Source organism: Pongo abelii, chromosome 11, assembly GCF_028885655.2.
Source record: "Pongo abelii isolate AG06213 chromosome 11, NHGRI_mPonAbe1-v2.0_pri, whole genome shotgun sequence".
In the NCBI taxonomy this organism is placed as follows: domain Eukaryota; kingdom Metazoa; phylum Chordata; class Mammalia; order Primates; family Hominidae; genus Pongo; species Pongo abelii.
The window spans coordinates 30,173,349-30,197,779 of NC_071996.2; the positions used below are offsets into that span (position 1 = coordinate 30,173,349).

Sequence of the window (24,431 nt, forward strand, 5' to 3'; positions counted from 1 at the left end):
AAACCAGGTGATAATCATGTTACCTCTGAGGCAGGAAATTGCTAGGCCAGCAGCAGGAGAGATGGGGAAATTGTCTTTTTCCTATAATCTCTGTACTATTTGAATTTTATTCTAAGTCTGTGCATTACCTATTCAAAACAGTAAGTACACATTAAGATGTTTTTTTTTTTTTTTGGCTAACAAAAGCCACATTCAAACATTAAAATTTTTTTTTTTTTTTTTTGAGACAGAGTCTCGCTGTCTCCCAGGCTGAAGTGCAGTGGCGCTGTCTCGGCTCACTGCAACCTCTGCCTCCTGGGTTCACGCCATTCTCCTGCCTCAGCCTCCCGAGTAGCTGGGACTACAGGCGCCCGCCACCAGACCCGGCTAACTTTTTGTTTTTTTAGTAGAGACGGGGTTTCACCGTGTTAGCCAGGATGGTCTCGATCTCCTGACCTCGTGGCCCACCCACCTTGACCTCCCAAAGTGCTGGGATTACAAGCGTGAGCCACCGTGCCCGGCCCAAACATTAAAAATTTTTAATGCTTAATCGAATATCTTCATGTGTAAATCTCACACTGAGCCCTGGGTAGAGAATGAGAAAATGGTACAGTTTTCGGCCATAGAGCAAAAGCCAGCATAGCTGTCAGTCATCCTGGTAATGAAACTGAGCCTGGCATCTCTATGCCTATGGATAAGTTAAAGCCCCTAGAGGCACATTATTTTTTCTTCTCATTTTTAATGGAGGTTTTTTTTTTTTTTTTAAATCCACTTCTGCTTGGTAATGTGATTGCAGAGAATTAAGGAATATGTGATAATGACAAATATTTACGTAGTGCCCAAACATTGTTCTGGGTGTTCATCTCTAACTCATCTAGTCCTCACAACAATCCCATGAAGTAGTAGTTCGTTGTTGTTGTTGTTTTTTAATAAATCAGGAAACTGAAACACAGGTAGGTTATATATAAGTTGCCCAATGTCACAATGGTGATGGTAGAGGCAGGACTCAAACCCAGTCTTGTAACTGTGCTGCTGTGAGCCTCTAGATAAAATGCTGTTTGCAGCTGATGAGAAAATAGTATCAGAATAAAGGAAAATGTGTCCAGTCTGGTGGCTCATGCCCGTAATCCTAGCACTTTGGGAGGCCGAGGTGGACAGATCGCTTGAGCCCAGGAGTTCGAGACTAGCCTGGCCAATATGGTGAAACCCTATCTCTACAAAAAATACTAAAATTAGCTAGGCATGGTGGCATGTACCTGTAGTCTCAGCTCCTCAGGAGGCTGAGGTGGATCACTTGAGCCTGGGGAGGTTGAGGCTGCAGTGAGCTGTGATTGTGCTACTATACTCCACCCTGGGTGGCAGAGTGAGACCCTGTCTCAAAAAAATAAATAAAAAGGGAAATGGAAAAAAATTGTGAGTCCCTGGTTATAATTTGTATTGTTTAGTTTATTTCCTTTTTTATGAGTGAACTTAATCCTCAGTTGATCAGCAATACATTTTCAGCAGGAATGATAAAGAATCTTCATGGATGGCTAAAGGTTGCCTTTGGGTTTTTCTTTTCATCTACTGAAACACCCCTCACTTCCAGGAGCTGTCTACGTAGGTTTCTTAGCTGAGCTCTATCACCATTAACTTTCCTCCCTCCCTTCTGCCACTTCTGCAAGCCCTTCTTTAGCTGACTTGAAATGAGAGTCCCAAAAGCTCTCAGAAACTCTAGGGCTGTGGTGCATATCCCTGACGTATTCTTGTGAGTCAGTACAAAAAATTTGTTTAATTTTTTTGAGCTGTTTGCTCAAAACTTTATTTATTGTCATGCTCCTCAAGGAAAATCCCTCCTTTAATAAAGGAAAGGAAATCCTTAATTTTAAGTTGTGAATGGAAAATTAAGGAATAAAATAAGGTCAGACATATAGATGCCTAGTTTCTAGAGCCAGCGTTTTATAAAATAGTTGTGGAGCTCCTGTATATTTATTAAGTGCTTACCACGTGCTTGGCATCTCAATAGGCATTTAACAAGCATTAGCTCCTTTATCCCTTGTTAACACTCAAGGAGTTATATATTATTATTTCCATTTTACAAATCAGGAAATTGAAGCTTAGAAAGGTTAATAAATTCCCTGTGTAGCTGCAGAGCCAGGAAGAGGGAGCCAGATTTTGATATTACACCTGACTCTAACACAACAGGTGTCAGCACTCCTCCTCTTTTCTGGCTTTTCACCTGGTCTCTGCTTTCCCACATAATCCTAGCACCAGTTTTGCAGTACTGTTACTGACCTACTTCAGGGCTCTGGGTTATTGCTTCTCTGGGTCCCAGAGACTCAAATGCCTACAGAGTGGTTGGGTCCTCTCCCACCACCTCTTCAGTTCCTTACGAGAACATTGACTGACTTCTCATCTGAAGACCCATTGCCCAGCCAAAGAATGGATGCCAGGTGGGAGCTGTCCTGTTGTTATCTTTTTGATCAGCATGATGCCTTTGTGTCTCAACCAACAGGCTTTTACTTATTCTTGTTTAGACATAACATAAAAGTATTTAAATATTAAATCTTTAGCTTATTGTCTTTAGCCATCCTTAGAAGACTGAATTTCTTGCATTCATCCTTGGTTATGTAGCCCATTCATTTTTTTGGTGCATGATTTTTTGTTTTCAAAGTTTTTTTTTTTCTTTTGTACTAACACTGTTGTAATAAGAATGAAAAATTAGGAAATGGAGAAAAACAAAAACTAAATCACCCATGATACCACGAGCCAGGGATAACGACTGATACTGCAAGCAGGAAATAGAGTTGTGAATATCAGTATGGAGAATTAGAGATTGCAAAAAAAAAAAAAATGGCGTTGTACTATATATTCTGTTTTGTTGCTTGCTCATTTGTTGCTTGCTCATTTTGCTCAGTAGTATATTGAGGATATCTTTCCATGCCAATAAAGATACCTCCATAGCATTTTTAGTGGCTGTAGATTATTAATTATGTGGAACTAGTTCAACTATAGTTTGTATCTGTTTTTTTTTCTTTTTAACTTGGCCATTATGTAGGACATCCTCATAGCTAAATTTATTCTTTTATTTCTAATTATTTACTTAGGATTTATTCCATGAAGTGGAATTGGTGAAGATTATACCTAAGGCTTTTAATACTTCTTGCCAGATTGCCAGGGAGAAAGGCTGCTGTGAACTTTATCATCCGAGCTTATGATGGGCATGTTCTCTTTTTGTCTTGGCTTCATTTTTCTTCCTTCGGGAGATTATTCCCAGTACCTGCTTTCTTCTTTGAAGTGCATTACTTTCTTCTCCCTATCTCCTTTGCACAGAATAGCTGGCTGCTTTGTAGAAGGCCTGCCCAATAGGAGGTGGTATTTTCAAAGGACATAAGGAATGGAAACTACCACCTTCCACTTTCGCATCATAATCATAATCAGCTCCTCTGTCTCATGTAGTGTGCTGTGACACAGCTTCCTCCTCTGAGCTGTCAGCCCTCCATAGCCATGAAGTGTCTGTCCTGTGCAGTGAGGTCTTTTACTCCCTCTTAACCTTGAATAACAGGTGCCCACACAGTTTTACCCAGACCCAAAAGATACATTCATTTACTACTTGTGAGCATTTTTTTGGTAGTTTAGACTTTTGTATGAGAATAGAGGGGACAGAGAAAAGACTTCTTAGAGCTTCCAGACTAGTTGGAAAGAAGTGCACTGTGAACTTACTGGATCATCTAAGAGACTGCTATTTAAAGTTACCAGTCCAGTGTGTTCTTCCATAGGGAATGCTGTGAGGAAGTCCTTTTCATTCAGCTTGTAAAATATAAATGTAGTGAACTAAGTAAAACAATGTTAATAATAATACACATCCATAAGCACGTAAATATGTATATATCTTAGCCCTTACTGTATATCAGGTACTATTAAATATACTGATTAGTTTATTTTCATAACAACTCTACTTATACCTAATATACAGATGGAAAACCACAGAGGTTAAAGTAACTTGCCTCAAGTCAGAGAATTATAGTAAGCAATGGAGCAAGCATTAAAACTCTAGCTTGTTTGACTCCATGTATTCATTCAGTAATATTAATTGAACACTTACTATATGCCAGACCATGTTCTAGGAGCTGAGGCAACTAGTGACATTCCAGCTAGTGAGGAGTTTGAGGGCTGATCAAGAACGACCTGACCTCAAGGTGGCAGTAGCATATATAAGCTTTCTTTGGGTGATGCTTTGACAGGTTTGCTTGCAGGGTAGAGGAGTCCCTTACACCATGAGACCATCCAGAAGCTTGGATTCAAGGGCCACATCCAGAGTAGGAGGAGAGGAAAGGAACTCCCCAAGATCATAGAGGAGGCTCATGTGTCTTGGCGATGTTGCTCAGCATCACACAGGGGGAGTCTGTGGTCAGAGACCTATGAAGAGTCCCAGTGGCTTGAGGTCTGCCTGGCCACAGGGTTTATCCTATCTATGGTTAGAAAATGCCAACAGTTTTGAAGGGTTTGCAAAGTAGGCAGGCTCTAAATGACAAAAAGTCTGATTATTTAGGCTATGTATAAAACATTTTGATATGTAAAAATTTGAGTTTGTGCTGGTCAACTTTTGAACCAATGGGTGTCAGTCTTCTGTGAAGAAGTAAACAACCCAGGAGCCATCTTTAGCTCATTTATATAACCCAGTGATCTTATTCTTACCCACCAAGTCATACTGTTTAGTGCAGACTCAAGGAGACCTGAGGTGGGGCTTGTGCCGTACCTCAAAGAGCAGAAGATATATACTTACATAGCAGAGCTCATGTAAAAGAAAATGGAAGAACAGGGGTGAGGGGTGTCACTGGAGGAAATTCTACAGAAATGATTGCCATCCATCCATCTTTCGTCATTTCTTTCAGTCAATACCCAGGCACTTCATTTTTGTTATTTTATTGTGAGAATTTTTAAGAAGCACTTATTTGTCCCATTTATAGTAACTTTTTCTTATGAGATCTTTCAGGACATTGCACTTGGTGGTGAAAACATCTATGGGGTCCCTTTAGGTGAAAGGCAGAATTACTGATGGGACATATAGGCTAAGTAAGATGGATCTGTTGGAGTTGGGTTTGGGCTGCAAAGATGAACTGTTAAGGTCAATGGAAAGTATCGCTTCCTGTTGAGTTGGGCGTGGGCTGGCCCACTGGAGCTTTTGAGTGTAGAATGCCAGATTGGCGGTGGCTGTTTCACTGCCTGTTCCATTATTTCAATAAAAAAGTTGTCTGTGGTAATTGTGAGGGAAGCGATCAGGGATTTGCTGCAGACACTGCCATGGTGCTGTGCTGTTCTACCTCCCTTCCCTGCATTGAGGAATGTGATGAACTTAGAGTAATTACTCTGACAGGTGAACCTGACTTGTACCCAGACATGCAAAGTAGAGCTCTGACTCTCACAGTGTAAGAGTTCTCTGCTTTACAAAAGGGTCACCTTAATATTTAACCCTGTGTGTGTGCCTTTTAGCATCTGCAAAAAAATAAAATAAAATAAAATAAAACATATATCATATATATATATATCTGATATATATATATCAGAACCTAGATAAAGGGTGATGAAAGTAGAGGTATGAGACATTTTGCAAAGTGCTTAAATGTCTCAGTTCTGGAGTCATCCTGTTTTTATCACTTACTGCCTTTTTCACCATCAGCAAGTTTTTTAACCTCTGTGTGCCTAAGTTCATCTATAGAAAGATAACAAGGATAACTACACTCAGATGTGGGGATCAAATGGACAGCACAGATATAGCAGAATGTGCCTGGCACATACCTACTATTCAATAAGTGATAACTGTTACAATTGCTACCACTATTAATGACAGAAGGATAAATTGATTTTATATTCCTTTTTAAGAGCACATCATGTAAAGCATGGTAGCTTTTTTATTAATCTCAGACTACATTTTCAAGGAATTATGTTACCAAGTCAGTATCTTTACAGGATTAAAATAATACAAAGGAAGAGACCCTGGGAGCATCTTTCAAGATCTGTTAGTACAACTTCATTTTACAGATACAGAAACTGAGGCCCATTGAGGGGAACTGCCTTTCTCAAGGTCATGCAGCTGATTAGTGGCAGAGATAGGACTAGACATCAGCATTCCTGACTCTGTTGCTTTAAAGGGTGACTTAGCAATAGCTCTTTATAGTTGGCCTGTAAACCCCTGATATTTAGGTTGCATTACTTAGCTTCAGATTGTAGAATGAGTCTTGTGAGAAGGCTAGCTGAAATGGCTGGTGGGTGGCTAGAGTGGCAGTCTGGGGCAAGTTAGTGTCGGGGACAAGCCTTGAAATGAGAAACCAGGTTACCTAGGGCCAAGCTGCATAGTGTCCCAGGGATCTTGGACAAATTATTCAATGTCTGCTTCCTCAACAGTAAAGTGAGGTTAATGGTATGTGCCCTGTCTCTGCTTCACAGTGTGGTTTATAAAGTGTAAAAGAAAGGTGAGATATATATTAAGTTTTATACTTTAACATGTAAGGAATAATTCACGAAAGCCAACGTTGTCATTGTTTGGCAGAATAAAAGGTCCTTTTAGCTGTTGGTGTCAGTATGCTCTTGTTTTGGAGTCAATCCTTTTTTTTTTTTTTTTTTTTTTTAGAAGAATCCAATTTCTTGCCTTGGGTTACTGACTCTTTCAGTTGTAACTAAGTGCAATAGCAGTTAAGCTCAAGCTGTAATAGTAGAGCTCAGTGGAAGCTAAACCAGGCACAGTAACTGACACCATGTAGGTTAATTATATTTTGCATCTCCCTGTAAGTCTGTTTTATGTTTTTTATAGCTTCCTATTCGTGTAGACATCAGCAGTAAACTGGGGAATATTTGTGGCAGGAATTTTTAAGAACAACCTTTAGCATCATCTCAGGCCCTGATCCATTTCCTTTTCCACAAAATTGAGATTATATCGTATGTGTTACAGAAAGAATGTTTTTCTGTATGCTCGAAACTGTATACTAAAGTAAAATAATAAAGTTAACCAGAATTATCCATGGGGAACAATTCCAATTAAAATAAAATGCCAGTATCCGATAAAACCTGATAGTAATGCTTTTTGTGGTGATACCCAGGTAATGATTAGATGCAGTAAACCCGGGTAGTAGGGAAGAAGAGAGATGTGGGGACGAGCAGCCCGAATACCTTGCAGGCATAGCAGCTGCCTACCTGCACCCAGAGCCCTGAGCAGATATTACTGGGGTATTATTTGACAGCCAGCTTAGCAGTCAAGGACATTCATTTGGGGTAGCATGGCAAACTACTTCACTGGGGCTGAAGACCTGCATTTATTGATCACTTACTACATGCCACGTATTTCGTTTAGGATATATATGTGTGCGTGTATATAATTTTAGAATATACTCCATGGTAGAGGCAGAGCTGTTGCAGTGAGCCGAGATCACGTCGCTGCACTCCAGCCTGAGCGACAGAGCAAGACTCTGTCTCAAAAAAAAAAAAAGAGAATATACTCCATGGCTGGAGGCATCCAGCAGCCAATTCAGGAGGAGAGCCTTCTCACACTCAGTAACTTGGCTGTCTCATCCACTTAGGAAGTGTACAAGCCCCGTCGGAAATACAAACGCCACCAGGGAGCAGAGGAGCTACTTGATGAAGAATCTCGAATCCATGCTACGCTTTTGGAATATGGCAGGTAATGAGTGGGACACAGTCTAGGTGTCTCTTTTAAAAGAAAAGCTAATTTAAGTTGCTTCATTTGGATTAACTTGACTAGCTTCTACCTGATTGAGTTACTGCCTTCAGCCATGAGATTTCCAACATCAGGGACTTTTCTCTGGTAATGAATTACCTGTTTCTGTGGGCATCCTTTGTAATTCCTCTCTGGAAATGTGCACCTCGCTCTGCCTTCCTTTGGGAGTTGGGGTGTTCCAGACATTTACAGAGGCTGAGGTACTCTGTCCTGCATGCCCCTGTTTGTTAAAATCTTCAGGTAAATGAAAGCAGTTTCAGTGATTTCACTTTAAGTGTTAGAATAATAATTTCAAATTCCTGTGAATATTGTCCTAACTAGGAAAATGAAGAACTTAGAAGTAGTTTTGTAACTTCTTAAAAACATCTCTAGTTAAAAAAAAAAAAAAAAATCTTATTTTATATCCTTAGTTTTTTCTTAAAAGTTCAAGGACATGCTTCTCCCCATTGAATTTTTTGGTTGTCACTGGATATTAACCTTCTTTTATGTCACTCATTCTCTTCTTAGGGTAACTGATTCCTTGATGTGAGTAAGTCTCCTTGTGCTTCCTTTGTGTTGGGAGAGGCTCCTGTGTGCTGCTCTGCCTCACAGCCCAACCCTTGTGGGGTGGCTGGAACTAACTGCACTGCCACTGGCGTTTCCCTAAGTGAGCATCTGATAGCTTTGCCTGCCCTCTAGGGTACCAGAGAGAACCAGCAGGAAATTAGGTTTAATTATTCTAGTTTCCAAATGGAAGTGCATGCAATTGCTTGTGTTTTTTTTTTGTTTTGTTTTGTTTTTTCTTCCTAAGAATCAAAACTAGTCTGTTTCAAAGGAAATTGAAGTAGTTCTGGCCCTAGGCTGCGTGTGATGGCTGCCCCCACAGTTCGCTAGTTGCTACTGTGAATTGAATGCCTCCTCCAAGTCAGGCATCACCAGGACTAGCTATGTAGTGAAAATGCCAAGTAACTTGTTAGCAATTATTAGTGATGATTAATTATTAAGAATTTAAAGACAGCAACAACAGCCAAGTGAGGACTCTTCTAAGCATGGGGCCCTGTGCTAGTGGACGGGTTGTGTGCTCAGGAAGCCAGCCCTGGGAATCATGAAAGAGTCTGTCTAGCCATGCCCAGCTGTAAGTGAGCAGGTGAGGCTGCACAGCTCTGGGAGAGCCAAAGCTGGAGAGACAATCTCTGTGGGTGTCACATGTCCCAGAATGAAGAAGTTCTTGGGAGAATGTAGAGGATTTTGTGAGTTTGTATTATTTAGGCATCCATTTTTCCATCATCATGGAAAATAGGATTTTCCTGAGGGTGAAAAGGAGTTAGAAATTCAGTAAATTGTCCACCTCGCTGAGACCATGTTGACACAATTCTAGAACAATATTCTTGTTCTGAAATTCTCAGGTTCAAATGGGATCTTTTGCATATATGTTGTAGATAGTAGCTAGTATCACCATCTGAAGGCTGAGAAAGTTCAGAACCTCCCTGCCTGTCATCAGGAGTGATTGATGCAGTGTGAGGTGAGAATCTGTCTTGGCCTCTTTAGGAAAGAAAGCAAGACAGATTTTGCTTGACTCTTCTCAAACTCTGAGAGTGAGAAAGAGCAGTGTCTTGATACCAATCCTAGTTCCTGTTGGTATGGTCATGCTGACTTCTGCCAATTTCTAAGGCTAGGGTGGGCATTTCCTGAAGGTTTTAGGTTTTTGGGGTTTTCTTGGGTGGGAGAGAGATGTTATTTTGGTTTTTTAGCTTTTTTGGCAAGGAGAGGGTAAGTTTGTGGCAGGTGGAGTAGTGGGCACTTAGGACATTCTGATAGTATGTTTAGCTCATTCTTCTCTTTGAGACTAATAATGACAACATTTAGAAAGGTTAAAAAATGACAGGAAGGGGAACATCACACTTCGGGGACTGTTGTGGGGTGGGGGGAGGGGGGAGGGATAGCATTGGGAGATATACCTAATGCTAGATGACGAGTTGGTGGGTGCAGCACACCAGCATGGCACATGTATACATATGTAACTTACCTGCACGTTGCGCACATGTACCATAGAGCCTAAAGTATAATAATAATAATAATAATAATAATAATAAAAAATAAAGAAAAAAAATAAAAAAAGAAAAAAAAAAAAAAAAAATGACTTTCTTAAGGTCATAAACTATTAAGAGGCTCAGATTGGCACTTCAACTAAGGTAACTTGAACTTCAAAAGCATGTCATTATCATTGTCTGCAAATAGTGTTTGAGCCTTCAGTGAGAGTATATTTTTAGGCTCTGAGTTTTAGGAAGACTGGCCATGTCTATTCTTTGGTCTGAAACTAAATAAGAAGAGAATGGTTATTAAAACTGAGAGAGCAAATCAGATAAAATATACAGCCCCAACAAGTGTGTGTTCTATTCCACCTCCTTGGGAAGGCTTTTTCCTTCCTTTCTGGCGGTCTGTTTCCTCTAGGTTCTGTTCAGCACTCTCCACTGCATGGAGATCTTTCCCATTAAATGAGGATTATATGACAATACATGTATATATATATATAATTTTCAGCAGTTTGTTCAATGTAGAAAACAGTAAATGTTAACCACTGGCTGCTGTCATCATTCTCCTTATTATAATCATCATTATTAGCAGCAACAGTTCAGTTTTTAAATGCCCTCAGATATGACCTTTTCCCCTTACAGTTCTCCTTGTCCTTGTGTGTTTATGTATGAGTGAAGAGGGGAAGCTTCCCCTTGGCCCTCTGAAGGTTCACTGAAAATGAACTGACAAAAGGCAGATTAACAGGAGAAAATGGCATACATAATTTATTGTTGTGTGGGGGGAAAACCACAGAAGTGTGACTACCCAGTAACCCAGTGATGTCCAGATGCGTATATGTCCTTCTTCACAGGGGAAGGCAGATGGGGAAATACGCCAATTGGAGGGGTAGTAAATGATGTTTAAGGGAAATGAATCAGACCATGGTTAATAAATGACTTTCTGGAAATTGAATGAGATGGGAAACAGACCATGGTTTGGGTTCTAGGTATGGTATTTAATTTTCAGTCTCTTGCTCTGTGGTAGATAGTGAGATTTCAGGGAGTGGATGGAAGACACTTGTGTTTTCTTTAACGGGTCCAGTCTTTATATAGATAAGAGAAAAAACCCTGTTCTAACATGTGACCTTCAAGTGCCTTTAATTCAAGTTATTCAGCATATTAGGGTGCCATATCTGGGGGCAACAGCCTATGGACTCCTTCACTTGTTACCCCTCACACTAGCCCTCCCTCTAGTATGCATATGGGAAGTCTCACCCTCTGGCCTTTTCTCCCCTGCCCCTGTCAAACAAGGCTGGCTGCCTGCTGGCCCTGGGACTCACTTTGCTCCGTCTTCCCTTTCCCTTTAACATTGCGGCATTCCTGACTTCCTCACCCACCCCCCCACTACAGTATGGCATCACAGCTTTAGGAGTCCAGATCTCTCTGCCAGTGTTTCTATTTTCTACCTTATCTTACCTCTTGTCAGGGGGAAAGTATTTTGACTTCTAGAGCAAGAAGGTCTGAAATCAGTGTTTCTTCCTTGGGGTTGAAGGTCACTCATCAGCGTTACACCCACAGTGCCCTTTGGCTTTTAGGTCCGCATTCCATCTCCTTCCCCCTATTTTGACTCTCAGTTGCTTAAATAAAGGTGAATTATGAACCTTGTCAACTATGCTGAAGGCCTTAAGGACTGTTTATCTGTTAAAAACGTGGTTTGGGTATATTTTTCGAAGTGTTAATGGTGTTAGGAAAACAAGACTCATAGTTTTGATTTTGGACAAAATTGCACACCTATAATATTTCAGTTTTATTATGGGTTCAGTCAATTTTGAGAGGCTAACTTAAGCACCTAACCGTGCTATGAAACTGCTACTCTGGGGAAATGCATTTTATGTGCCACATATTTGACTTGCAAGAGGAGGTTTGGAGCACAGCCACCAGAATGCTGGAGTTAGCCTGTTCCTCAGTATTCAAAGCCTAATTTTGAGTTCTTGAAGTCATTCTAGGCAACTCAAAGTTAGGCCTTGAATACTAAGGAATAGGCTAACTCCAGCATTCTGTAGTTGTAAATAAAATACGACGTATCTCTCCCAACCTGTTTGTGTCTCCTATGATGATAAGGCCTATGACATGCTCATAAAAGGTATTTTGTAAGTTCTTGTCAAATGAATAAAGAACAAAGTTCACAGCCCTTGGTATTTAGGGCTTTTTATGTCCCTATTTTGTTTTGTATTCCAAATAGATAACCATCTTAGTTTGGCCTGAGGTAATTGTTCTTGAAAGTTAGTTTGTTTTCTAGAATTGTGGGGTCCAGTATGGTAGCCACTATCCATATGTGGCTATTGAGCAATTGAAATGTGACTAGTGTGGCTCAGGAACAGAATTTTGATTTTAATTAAGTTAAATTTAAATTTGAAGATTCATGCTTGATTTAGTTAATGGAAAATGTTTATCTTTGGAATAACTTGGGCATATGAACCTACTAACCTACTAATTAAAAAATTGTATGTGTGTCCTTCTTTATATTTCTTTTGTACTGTGCTGTTCTAAATGTACATCCTTGATTTAAAGACTGGGTCCTATGACTAAGGTATGAAGAAGTGAACTGGATGATGAGAGGAGCTCTTTGGTGCTAACAGTGTAGGTAGCAAGAATCAGAGCTAAAGAAGAGGAATGCAGGAGCAAATGGAAGCATGCGGCACTACAGATCAGAGCTGGCACTTGGGGAAACGGGCAGGGCCGACAGGAAAAGAGGAAAGGGAGGCAGTAGTTAATAGGCAGTTGAGGGCAGAGCTTTGTCATAGAAACCTCACTACTTTGTGACATGGATGAGGCCTTTAGAAAAATCATGTGGACTCTTCATTCATGCAGCAACCATTAATTGAGCCCTACTATGTGCCAGGCACTGAACTGCCAGGCAATGGGGATATTGAAGTGAATGAAGCTGTACATGAATATTTATAGTAGCACTGTAAATATATTGCATAATATATTGCACAATTATGAATTTAGCAATTCATAATTGCTAAAAAGTAGAAACAACCCAGATGTCTATCAGCTGATGAAACAAAATGTGGCTTACTCATATAATGGGATATTATTCAGCCATAAAATGGAATTAAGTAGTGATTCATGCTTCAACCTGGATGAACTTTGAAAATATTCTCATGAGTCAAAGAAGGCAGACACAAAAGGCCACATATTGAGTGATTTCATTTCTATGAAATCTCCAGAATTAGCAAATCCATAGAGACAGAAGGTAGATCAGTGGTAGCCAAGGGCTGGGAAGAGGGAAGAATTGGGATTAACTGCTAATAGTAACGGAGTTTCTTTTTGAGGTGATGGAACTTTTCTTGATTTCGATAATAGCAATGGTTGCACAACATAGTGAATACACTAAAATCCAGTGAGCAATACACTTTAAAATGGTGAATTTTACATTATATGAATTATGTCAGTTTTTAAAATATTTTTTTAAAAGTGAATGAAGCAAATTTCTTCCTCTCCAGAGGCTCAACAGAAAGGCTTAGAGGATTACTCATGAGGGATAATTATGTTCACCATACAATGAGTGCGTTGGCTCTCACAGAAGCTCACATCTGGAGGGCTTACTTAAAAGAGTCTTCCCAGAGCCTCTGTCTTTAAGGAGGAGTAGATTCGTCCTAGGAATCAAGTCACTCAGATTTGATTGTTTACTTTCTTATTTGGAAAATCCGTGAAGTCCCTGGGTCTTAGGTAAGGGCCTTATGTCTTCTGCCCTAAAAGTCTCCACAGACTAAAGGCATAAAAAAGGAAAGATGAATACTTAAGATGCAAGGACACTTCTATAGGAGTGGGAAACTTGGGCAAGACCTTGTATTGTTCAGGGTTCCCTGGTTGAAAAAACAGTACTCTCCCACTAGTTTCAGCAGAAGGGATTGGTTACAGGGCTGGATGAGAACTAGGCTGAGCCAGGGTCAGCTCTCAAGCTTCACATTAGAACTGGAGCTCCAGGATGCTGCTTCTGCCTCCAAAATCAGGAAGCTAGCTAGCCGCCTGTAGGATTGGGAAGCTGGTGCTATAGCGAATTGACAAGGAAGTAAACCACGCTGCTTCTGTCAAATTAGGGAGCTCTGAAAAACCAAGAAGCCACTGTGATAGCTGCTAGCCCCAGAACCTGGCTGTTTCTACTGTGATCCACACCAACACAATGGATCCTTTATGCTTCCCTCTTTCCTCTTTTAACTGTTCCATATTGAAAACTCTAGCAAATGCATCTGATTGGTGGAACCTTAATAGTATTCAGAAGCCTAGGTGCAAGGGAGTATGGAAAATAGTCTGTTTTCCAGCCTCTGCAGTACTAGAAGATGCAATAGATATTAAGCCAGTCCACGGAATCTGCCATAAGGTCCTTTACAGAATTCGTGTGGATAGCCAAAATTTAACCTTGGTCTGCTACACTTTGGACCTATAGGTTTATTTCTAAAGGGTGGGCACACTGCCCAGCAGTGACTTTTTGGTCTTCCCAGTTATATGACAGTCTGTTGCAAGGTCAGATGATACTTTTGGCTTCTTGATTTTTGCATTTTTTCCACTTATGTTTAGTTTGTTTGTTCAGTGAATATTGGAAAAACCAGATATAAAGGTAGAATCTTTGCCCTCAGGAGAATGATACAGATAAGTAACAGTTGCATGTATTCACCATCTGGGAAGTGAGAGGAGCATGAACAGATGCAGGGATGGATAGGCCAGGCTGAGCACATGTGCATGGGGGATGCTTCACAGGGGAGGAGCTTTAGAGCTGAGGAGTGGAGGGTGAGTAGGGAAGCAGGGGAGAGAAGGGAACAGCTTGGTTTGTGCAGAGCTCTCTGTTCAGGTAGTAAGTGTAATAGGAACACAGAAGGTGCTGCTGGTGGTGAGGTGAAACACTTGTTAGGCTGAGCCATGGAAGAGAGGCTTTATGAGGCTCCTGAGGAGGTTCTGTTTTCTCCTGAGGGAAGAGGCCTGCCATTTATAAATGTGCATCAGGCCATTGCAGAAGTTGGACAAGGAATGGGCAAGAGGAGTGTGGGGAGTGAAGCTGGAGGACCAAGACCAGGTGAGCACACAACCCAGAAGTGAGGCAGAGAGTAGCCTTAAACTTGTTCTTTATTTTTATTTATTTATTTTTGAGACAGAGTCTTGCTCTGTCACCCAGGCTGGAGTCCAGTGCTATGATCTCGGCTCATTGCAACCTCTGCCTCCTGGGTTCAAGTGATTCTGGTGCTTCAGCCTCCCAAGTAGCTGGGACTACAGGCATGTGCCGCTATGCCCAGCTACTTTTTGTATTTTTAGTAGAGACAAGGTTTCACCACGTTGGCCAGGCTAGTCTCAAATTCCTGACGTCAGGTGATAGGCCCGCCTCAGCCTCCCAAAGTGCTGGGATTACAGCACTTTGCCGGCATAAGCCACTGCGCCCGGCTCAATTTGTTCTTCTTAAATGTTTGCATTAACTTTATTTTCTTACAAATCACTTAAAGGTGTATGAGGCTGGGTGGTTTGCATTTTGCTTTTTGTTGGGGGTTGAATGGATTTTGCATTGTTATACTTGCTTTTTAAAAAAACATAGATTAATTAGAGCCAGAACATAAACTACTTGAAACTGAATTGTGTTTTTGTGTTTTTTTTTAATTTAAGGTTGTGTGAAGTGAGTACACATTATTGGCATCATGCTTGGATTATGTTTGGGAATAAAAAGCGTGCTAGACTCTTAAGTTATGGAAGTAGCCATTAAAGCCCATGTTTGGCTTAAGGAAACACATTTACATTTGTTTATATAGATATTTTTAAGGCTTTTAGCTTAAACTGTAGCTCTGAAGTGCAGTTGCTGATTCAAAAAGTCATAATTGCACTTCAGGAAATGTTGCACTCTATACTGTCTGAGAGTGCCAGTTTACATTATAGTATTTGCATAGCAAGTAGGGTGGCTGGCCCTTTATTAAAAAGACAGTGGAATATGTTTGTAATTTAGGCACTTGTAACATTTTCTCAAGTCACCAAATGGCATAAATTCTCTTGATGTTTTTCATGTAAAAAGTCAACCAAAATGCATTTCACTGAATTTATTGTAATTTTTTAAGTAGTAATTAAACTCCATTTTTGTGGCCTGCAGGAGATATGGATTTAGCCGCCAGAGCAAAATGGAGAAGGTAAGAAAAACATTGATAATAAGAGAGAATACTTGAGAGATGGAAGTGACTCCCTTCACCTCTGACTAACACTCACAGGCTGGGCAGCAGCTTCCTGGGAGACCCAGGGATGTGTGAGCTGCCTTTGGCCCCTGCGTCTACGTCCTGGCTTTTCTAGCTAGCCACCTCTACAGATTGGGGAGCAAAGCAGCAGTTTCCTCCTGGGGCTGGAAATGAGGGGTGATTGAAAGTTGTGGCCCAGGGTCAGTCACTTGGGGTCTAGTAGCTCTACAGTATGAAGATGAAGTCCACTGCCAGGGCTCCCAGAGCACTCCTCATCTGAGGTGAGAGACTCTAGACAGATGTGAACAGGATGTTAGGTAGAGCACAGCTGTGAATTACAGGCCTACCCTCTGCTGAAACAGCCAGTCATGGAAGAGCCAGGTAAATCAGGATGGCTTCTCTAACTTCACAAAGGATGCCCAAAGATTTCTGTTAATTTATGTGTTTATTAATGATGCTTCATTGTCAGCAGCAGGACAGGTACATAAATGTTATGGTGCTAAACTCTTTCTGTGTTCCAGGCTCTATGTTAAGGGCTCTGTATGTTTTCACTTACTGCCTTGAACAACTCTATGAGGAGGATATTTATTTCTGCTTTTTAGGTCAGAAAGCTAATGCTCAGAGAGGCTCAGTGATTTGTCCAAGGTCACATAGCTCTAAAGTGAACTTTTAATAAGAGTCTGAACCTAGAGGTCTGACATCAAACCTGTGCTCATAGCCACTGCCTTCTAAATAATAAAGTGTCAGCTAAAGGGGTCAGTGGCCTCTTAAAAAGATCAGTTATTGTCAGGAGATCGAGACCATCCTGGCTAACACGGTGAAACCCCGTCTCTACTAAAAATACAAAAAAAATTCTCTGGGCGTGGTGGTGGGCGCCTGTAGTCCCAGCTACTCAGGAGCCTGAGGCAGGAGAATGGCGTGAACCCGGGAGGCGGAGCTTGCAGTGAGCCAAGATCGTGCCACTGCCACTCCAGCCTGGGTGACAGTGTGAGACTCCATCTCAAAAAAAAAAAGATTGGTTATTTACCTCTTTTCATTCTCCACCTGATCCCCAGATTTCTTGAACAGGACACACTCCCCCTGCTGTTCCCCTGCCACCCACTCCATTGTACCCACTCCCCAGGCTCCCCCTCTGCTTCCTGTGGTGACTGTTGTCTCAGTCACTGCAGGCACCAGCAGTGACTAGGAGCACCGTTCTAAAGCCAGACTGGCTGGTTTAGGATTACAGCTCCTCTATTCACTGAGTGACTCTGGATAATTTACTGAATCTTTGTATATTAGTTGACAGCATCTGTAAAATGGGGGCAGTCATTGTACCTATCTCACAGCATTATTGTGAAGATTGACATGTAAAGGACTTAGAATGATCCAACACATAGTAAACATTTAATAAACATTATTAATATCAGTATTAGTTATTAGTACTTAGTCATGTACTGATTATGATATCTTCTGTTTTAGTTTTCTCATTATTTTTTCCCCATTTGTGTTTTTTTAGTCAACTGAATAATGATTTCCTACAGAGCAGGGTGTTTTCTGGATTTGAGTATATCATGTTTTATCTGGTATATAATAAGGGTTTGATGTGTATATTTAATTTGATATGTAATTTAAGTCTGAAAAGATTGTCTTTATGTATGATTGGGCAATTTGGTTATGTTTGGAAAAATCATGAGATGTCCCTGAAATAGTATTCAAATTGTGCTTGTCCTGTCATTTTTATGTCAGACGGCACATTTGAATTAGCAGTCTCATCCCTTGTAGATGTGTCCAAGCAGTTAGGAGCTCGGAGTGTTGCCATGGGCAGTGATAGACTCGTTATAGAAAAGCATCCTAGAGTTGGGATGGTCCAAGAAGGGCATTTGAGACCAAACCTCTCTTTTGACCCTAGAAGTCCTTAACATGCAGGGATCAGAGGTAAGCCTGAGATCACCCAGCTGGTGGATGGCAGAGATAGAATTAAAACCTATAGCCCATGATTGAGGAGGTAGCAGTTAATCCAGGGTGCCTTGAGTTTGACGTGGTTCATTTAGAGCCTGGGGCTGAGTCCAGAGCATGCTGCTTGATCATTAGATAAGGCAGTTTTCATCCTTCAGACCAGTGGTATTCAAACTGTTTTGATTACTCTGAGCAGTAAACGTGTAATTTTTCATCGTGATTCAGTACACACACACTAATACCCCCAAAACAAAAGTTTCACTAAGCAGTGCTTAACCCCTCGGTACAAAGCACTCTGGCATGTTCTGTTGTGTTAATTTATACAGATGCTAGTTGTACCTGCCAAATTACTTTTATGTCCCACTAATTGATCTTAATGGGCAGTTTGAAGAAACACTCCTTTAGTAGTGATCTGTTCTTGAAAGTGTTAAAGTAGGGGGAAGGCCCAGTCAAAGTGCAAGGATAAGTCAGGCAAATGTGTGTGGCCTGAATTTAATCGGTGAGCAGCTGGGACGTGGAAACAGGCATTTGCCAGTTCCTGAAGCTTAACCTGCCCACCCTGTACTCGAGTGGAGGTTCAGGACTTTGGAGTATCCACTGTCTAAGGGTGCTGCTGCTCTGCAGGTCTGTGTTTTTTTTACAGACTCATGCCTCTTGGCAGTATTGTCCTTTCTCTACTGAGTCTCCATCTCCCGTGCTCAGCTGTTTTCACATCTTCCCTTTCAGGCTGAGGACAAGAAAATGGCACTTCCAGCAGGGCTGTCAGCTACAGAAAAAGCTGATGGCCACGAGGAAGATGAGCTTCGAGCAGCTGAAGAGGTGTGTGGTCCATATAGGCCCTCTGAGGTTTCTGTGTAAGTCATTTTGGGAGAAATTGTACTCTTATCCCTAGCGTTCCCAAATGGCCACCACCTCCCACAGCCAGCTGCTGTGAGCAGGTCTTTCACACCTTCCAGTTTCGTTTTATCACCTGCCTTTGAGGCTCACATAAGATGAGATCAAGGAAGACACCCTTGGATATCACCGCAAAGATCCATGTAGGAATATTGCTTCTGTCTTACATGTTCAGAACCACTCACTGCTGCTCCTATCCATTCCTCTTTCAGCAGCGTATTCAGTCGCTAATGACCAAGATGACCGCTATGGCAAATGAGGAGGTGAGTGGGAGTCGGGGAGGTGTGGGGATGGGGACTTGGCACCACCCCGCTCTGCTGGGGTCTTCTCCCAGAGAGCCCACCTTCTCCAGAGCCGCCTCTCACCAGCACACAGTACCTCCTTTTCCCCAGGGAGTTCCTTTTGGTAATCTGTTTTTAATGCCTAGTGCTGCCACCCATGGGAACCTCTAGGAGGGAGACTTGAAGGACCCTTATGAAAGCAGAATATTCCTGCTGGGAGGTTCACCGGGCCTCTGCAGAAGAGCTGGAGCTGGCCCGCGAGTTATGCCTCATGCTGAGGCAGCTCTTTGTCTTCTGCTTTCTTCCTACACTATCTAGGTAGGAAGCGGGATTTTGAGATTATAGTTGGTCTTTCCAGAGCTCAAAGCCTGTCCAGAAGGTATAGCCAAGTGTGAAAGGATCATTCTTTTTGAGGCCTGGGAATACCTGTGGTAGTAAAGAGATATTTTAGAGTTCTGAGATTCTTTGTCCCTTCCCATGCTCTTCTCTATTCCCTGTGTCCTAGGCCTGCCAAATCCCCTGCAGGCTCTGTTTGGTGACTGTCAGGAGGTGAGACCTTGGGGTGGTACATAGAAGGGAAGGACCATTTTCCAGGGGTGCCCAGGGTCCGAGGAGGATCTAGCACCGTCCGCTCAATGACTCGGGAGGTAGCTGCGTGTTTGTCCTGAGGCGGCTTTTCTCCCTTTCTGTTGGTAATATGTGGCAAAGCCAAATTATTATTTCCCCTGGGAATATTATGTTTTACCATAATAAAGTGTTCAGATTTTCCAGTGCTATGGAAGACAAGGCTTGGCCTTGAGAACATTCCCTCCATATGCTTGCAGAGCCGTCTCACCGCAAGCTCCGTGGGCCAGATTGTGGGACTCTGCTCTGCCGAGATCAAGCAGATTGTGTCTGAGTATGCGGAGAAGGTAGGTGGGGGCCCAGCTGGAGTCTGTGCCCCAGATAATGCTCCATGGCTTTGTTCTCCCACTTCCCTACCCCACTACCCCAGCAGTGCCCTGTGTTCTCTTGTAACTCACCAGCCACGTTTGTCAGAAACACACTGGGCTTTACTATGCACAACCGGCTATCAGCACTTGCCCGTCAGTTAAATTAATTTTGTCCTGCAGTGCCCACTTTTCTTTTCTGTAAATATAAAGAGAAAACCTGTCTCACAGAGCAGTTATCTCATTTGATAAATTCATACCTGAGGGTATGGGATGAGCATTTTTTCTTCTCTATCAGGCCTCTTATAACTTGGGCTCAGTTTGATGATTGGGCTAAGGAATGAAGCTTTGCCACTTAGGAGGTAAACCCCATAACTCAGCCAAACCCAAGGCAAAATTTTTTGTTCTACTTTATTAAAAGAGTATAGAATGAAGAAAAGCCTGAAATCATATTTCAGAGTTTTTTTTTTTTTTTTTTTTTTTTCCCCATTCTAAGAAAAGGCAGGAGGACCTTGAATATTTCAGGGAGACGGTGATTAATCATTTTGCACATAACTGATTCTGGTCTGGCTGAGATGTAGTATCAGTAAAATCAGATTTACAGGACATTGTTGCACATCCCTCCTTCCCCAGCCCTGTCCCCCTAAAATGTTGATGTCTGTTGAAGCATCCAGCTTTGCTTTCCTTTTCTCAGAATCTTTTACTACAAATTAGCTCTGCCCTGACTCTCTGTGACATATTCTTCTGAAGTGATTGCACAGGTGATACAGTTAGGGAAAAATTGTCCCCAGTAATCTGGAGGCGTTATCAGCTATAACACCCCCAAGACTTTTGGAAGACTGTTTTAAATGCCTAGTGCTGCCATCCGTGGGAACCTCTGGGAGGGAGACTTGAAGGACCCTTGTGCAAGTGAATATGAATGAGTAAAACAGCTTGGAATGTCTCGGGGTGAGATTCCTTTGTTTTCCCCACTCCCCCAAGTAACTGTTTCTTAACATGGGCTTTCTAGTCCAATCTCTTAGAATCCAGAGTGTCGTGTCTTTCCATTACCACCTAGGAAAGATGACACTGCTCAAAGTGTCATCTGAAATTTGACCAGAAAAGCATGTTTGTTATCCTAAAAGTACAAATGAAGATGTAATTGTGGAAAGAGTATTAATTCACTGAGAAGAAAGTGTCTTTGTTTCCTATCAGCACACACATCTGAATGGCAAGTGTGAGTTTATACCCGCCCTTATGTTGCCACATAGCATTGCTGAACCCAGTTTTTCAGGAAAAAAAAAAGACAACTGGATAGAGCACCCACTGCTGTTTCTACAGGGAGCACGTAGGAGCTCTGATGATTGTAAGAGGAAAAGCAGGCAGGCAGAGCCCCCTGTGGTTGGCAGTGCATCTCTCTTTCCGCACTTTCCTCTGCCTAGGACTCCTGAAGCTCACCTGACTTCCCCAGTTATTCTGTATTTTGCACGTCTCCTTCTGGATCTCTCTGTGTCTTTATCTCCTAATAAGCTTTTTCTTCCTCACCCTTGACCAGTGATCTCTATCCAACTCTGATGGATACATTCTGGTTTATCTGTCTTGGACCACGCTCTACCTCCATTCCATTCTTCTAGAAAAGAGTGAAATTAGGAGTAATTTGGACAGGAAGCAGTACCAAGATTTTTTCTAAGGGCATATATGCTGTTGATTCTTGATCAACACAGGTTTGGACTGTGTGGGTCCACTTACATGTGGATTTTTTCCCAACCAGATGTGTATGGAAACTACAGTATTCATGGGATGAAAAACTAGTGTATATGGAGGGCCAACTTTTCATATATGTGGGTTGTGTACAGCCGACTGCGGAGTGTGCACAGATTTTGGCATAAGCAGGTGGTTTTTGAACCAATCCCCCACATACACTAAGAGATGACTGTAGTTAAACTTCCGGTGGAGAAGTGGAGGTGTCAAACATTCATTACTTAATTGTGTTGTTTTCATTGGGTAGGTAATATAGCATTAAAACTGATGGTTTTTCAAAATTAAATTGCCTTTAATCCTATTCCCATATTGCAGTTATTTCACATTTGCATATTATTTTACAGTGTTTGTTCCCAGATCTTCATAGTTGTGTGTAGTTGTAATCATCATATATGTCTAAAAGAGGTAGGACAGTGAGTGAGTGCAGTGATTAAAAACACACCATTTGAAGCCATATCTTGGCTCATTTCTTCCTTATCCATTTCCCAGCTGTGTGACCTCAGCCATATATTTAACCTCTCTTTGCCCTAGTATCTGCTTTATAAAATGAGAATAATATTACTTTTCTGACAGGTGTTGGGAAGATTAAATGAAATGTGACCAAAATGCCTCAAACGGTGCCTGGCACATTATAACTCTTCAGCTGTCTATAGCTTTATTTTCATTTCTGTAGTCTTCATTCGTTTTTGTTTTGTCACATCACATCCTAAATATTTTCTAGCCTTCCTGTTTATTTATTTTTATTTTTCTAAGTGTGTGTTTCTGTGTATGGGTGTGTGTGTGTGTTTCCTGAGATAGGATCTCACTCTGTTGCCCAGGCAAAGAGTGCAGTAGTACAATCTCAGCTCACTTTAGCCTTGGCCTCCCAGGCTCAGGTGATCCTCCCATCTCAGCCTCCCAAGTAGCTGGGACTACAGGCGCATACCACCATGCCGGGCTAAGTTTTGTATTTTTTGTAGAGATGGGGTTTTGTCATGTTGCCCAGGCTGGTGTAGAACTCCTGAGCTCAAGCCATCCTCCCACCTCAGCCTCCCAAAGTGCTGGTATTACAAGTCTCAGCCACTGTGGCTGGCCGTTCCCATTTATTTTAATAACTACATAATTTATGTGTTAATACAGCACAATTCATTGAACTTTTTTTTGTTAGACACAATTTTAAGTTGTTTCTGTTTGCCATTGTGGATAATATTGTGAAATGTGATCAGATAGTTTCTGCTGAGAGGTTTTCTAGGTGTTGGATGATTGGTTATGACTCGCTCTGTGTGTTACAACTACATAAAATACTATCAGTTGTGAAGGGACTTCCCAGCATATGCCCCCAGTATTTCCAGCTTTGATTTTTTTGTTTGTCTAACTTGTTACTGTGGCAACTATAAAATGGCAGCTCTGTAGACCACTGAGAGGATTGAAGATGGTTCTGTGTAAGTACAGGTTACAGAGAACTCATCCAGTACCATATATCTAATAAGTTCCAGGTTTGAATACAGGACTGTTTACTGTGTTTTCTTCTCTGAATTGTCTGTTATAGACTATACTCAAGTAATGTTTTCCTTGTGAATTTGAATAAAGTCTATACTTCAGATTTAAATATATTGTCACTGTGATGCAAGTATTTCTCAGGCACTTTATTTTACTTTTGTATTGTTTTTCATTATATACAAGGAATTTGTACCCAAGTTGGTCAGTCTTTTTTTTTGTTCTTGTTTCCAAATGAGAGGTTCATTGTTTTTCCGTGGATCTGGTAAAATAGTTAATGCATGTCAGCTGGTCTTTTATTAATTATGTTTAATTCTTTAACCTATGTAGAATTTATTCTTCTTTAGCCTAAAGTGGGGACCTGTCCTAGTTTTCCTATTCATATCCACTTATCCTACTACTATTTGTCAGATAATTTCTTTCTACTCATTTGGAGATACTTGATTCTATTTTTATGTCTTAAAGCTAAACTGAGTATGGCCTCTTTCTTGTTTTATTGGTTTATACTTCTATTTTATGCAAGTTCTTTGGTGAAGTCATGCGTGGTGTTTTTGTTATTTGCTTGATTTGTTTTTGTTTTGTCAGTGCTCTCCAGTCAAAGACCTAGTTTTGTTCAACTAGGAACGTATCTGTGGTTGAACAAGTTGGGTGTATTGCTGCTTGTAGTGAGGGAGAACACATACCAATGGGAATCATGGGGCCTTTCAATAAGAGTGTGTCAGAAAGGACTTAGTATAGGATTTGGACTTATGTAAGGTGACTTGAAGGAGGGTTCAAGGAAGTGGGGCTTTGCTTTGGGTTCGATGCTGTAAGGAGGGGTGAGTCTGTCAATGAGTATCTTAATAAATCTTATCTCTAAGACATGGGGAAAATGAATCAAGGTTAAAGCTATGCATGCGTAATAGCCAGTATAGGGGATATTTGGTCACTTTTGTGATTCAGACAATGTTTATGTTTTCGTCCATGTTCGGACATACAGTCATAGGGTGGCCTTGTCTGATATTGGTGTTCTTTGAAATTGTTTATGTTTTGCAACAAGACCTGGTTATGAGTGCAAGTCAGCCTCCCACCAACATCAATGCCTTGCTAATAGTACTAGGCTAGCTTTCAGATGTCAGGGGCTGCTTTTCTCATTCTCACGTTGTTTGTGTGGTTATCTGCTATTGTGTGGCAGTACTGCCACAAATGTAGTCACTTAAAATAACACACATTTATTGTCTCACTGTTTCTGTGGGGCAGCAGTTGGGCACAGCTTAGCAGCACCCTCTGTGACTCCAAGGCTG

The 24,431-nt window shown here is 41.4% G+C and overlaps 1 protein-coding gene across 3 annotated transcripts in view; it reads left to right on the top strand.

Moving 5' to 3' along the window:
• Positions 1-24,431, top strand: part of CCDC93 (coiled-coil domain containing 93) — a 94,848-nt gene that overhangs the window by 20,828 nt on the left and 49,589 nt on the right. For all 3 annotated transcript variants that reach the window (XM_024243506.3, XM_024243508.3, XM_054549267.2), the window contains 5 exons: positions 7,533-7,633; positions 15,812-15,848; positions 18,555-18,647; positions 18,935-18,985; positions 19,828-19,914. In XM_024243506.3, the coding sequence (XP_024099274.3) occupies positions 7,533-7,633; positions 15,812-15,848; positions 18,555-18,647; positions 18,935-18,985; positions 19,828-19,914 (369 nt within the window). The remainder of the gene's footprint in view (positions 1-7,532; positions 7,634-15,811; positions 15,849-18,554; positions 18,648-18,934; positions 18,986-19,827; positions 19,915-24,431) is intronic.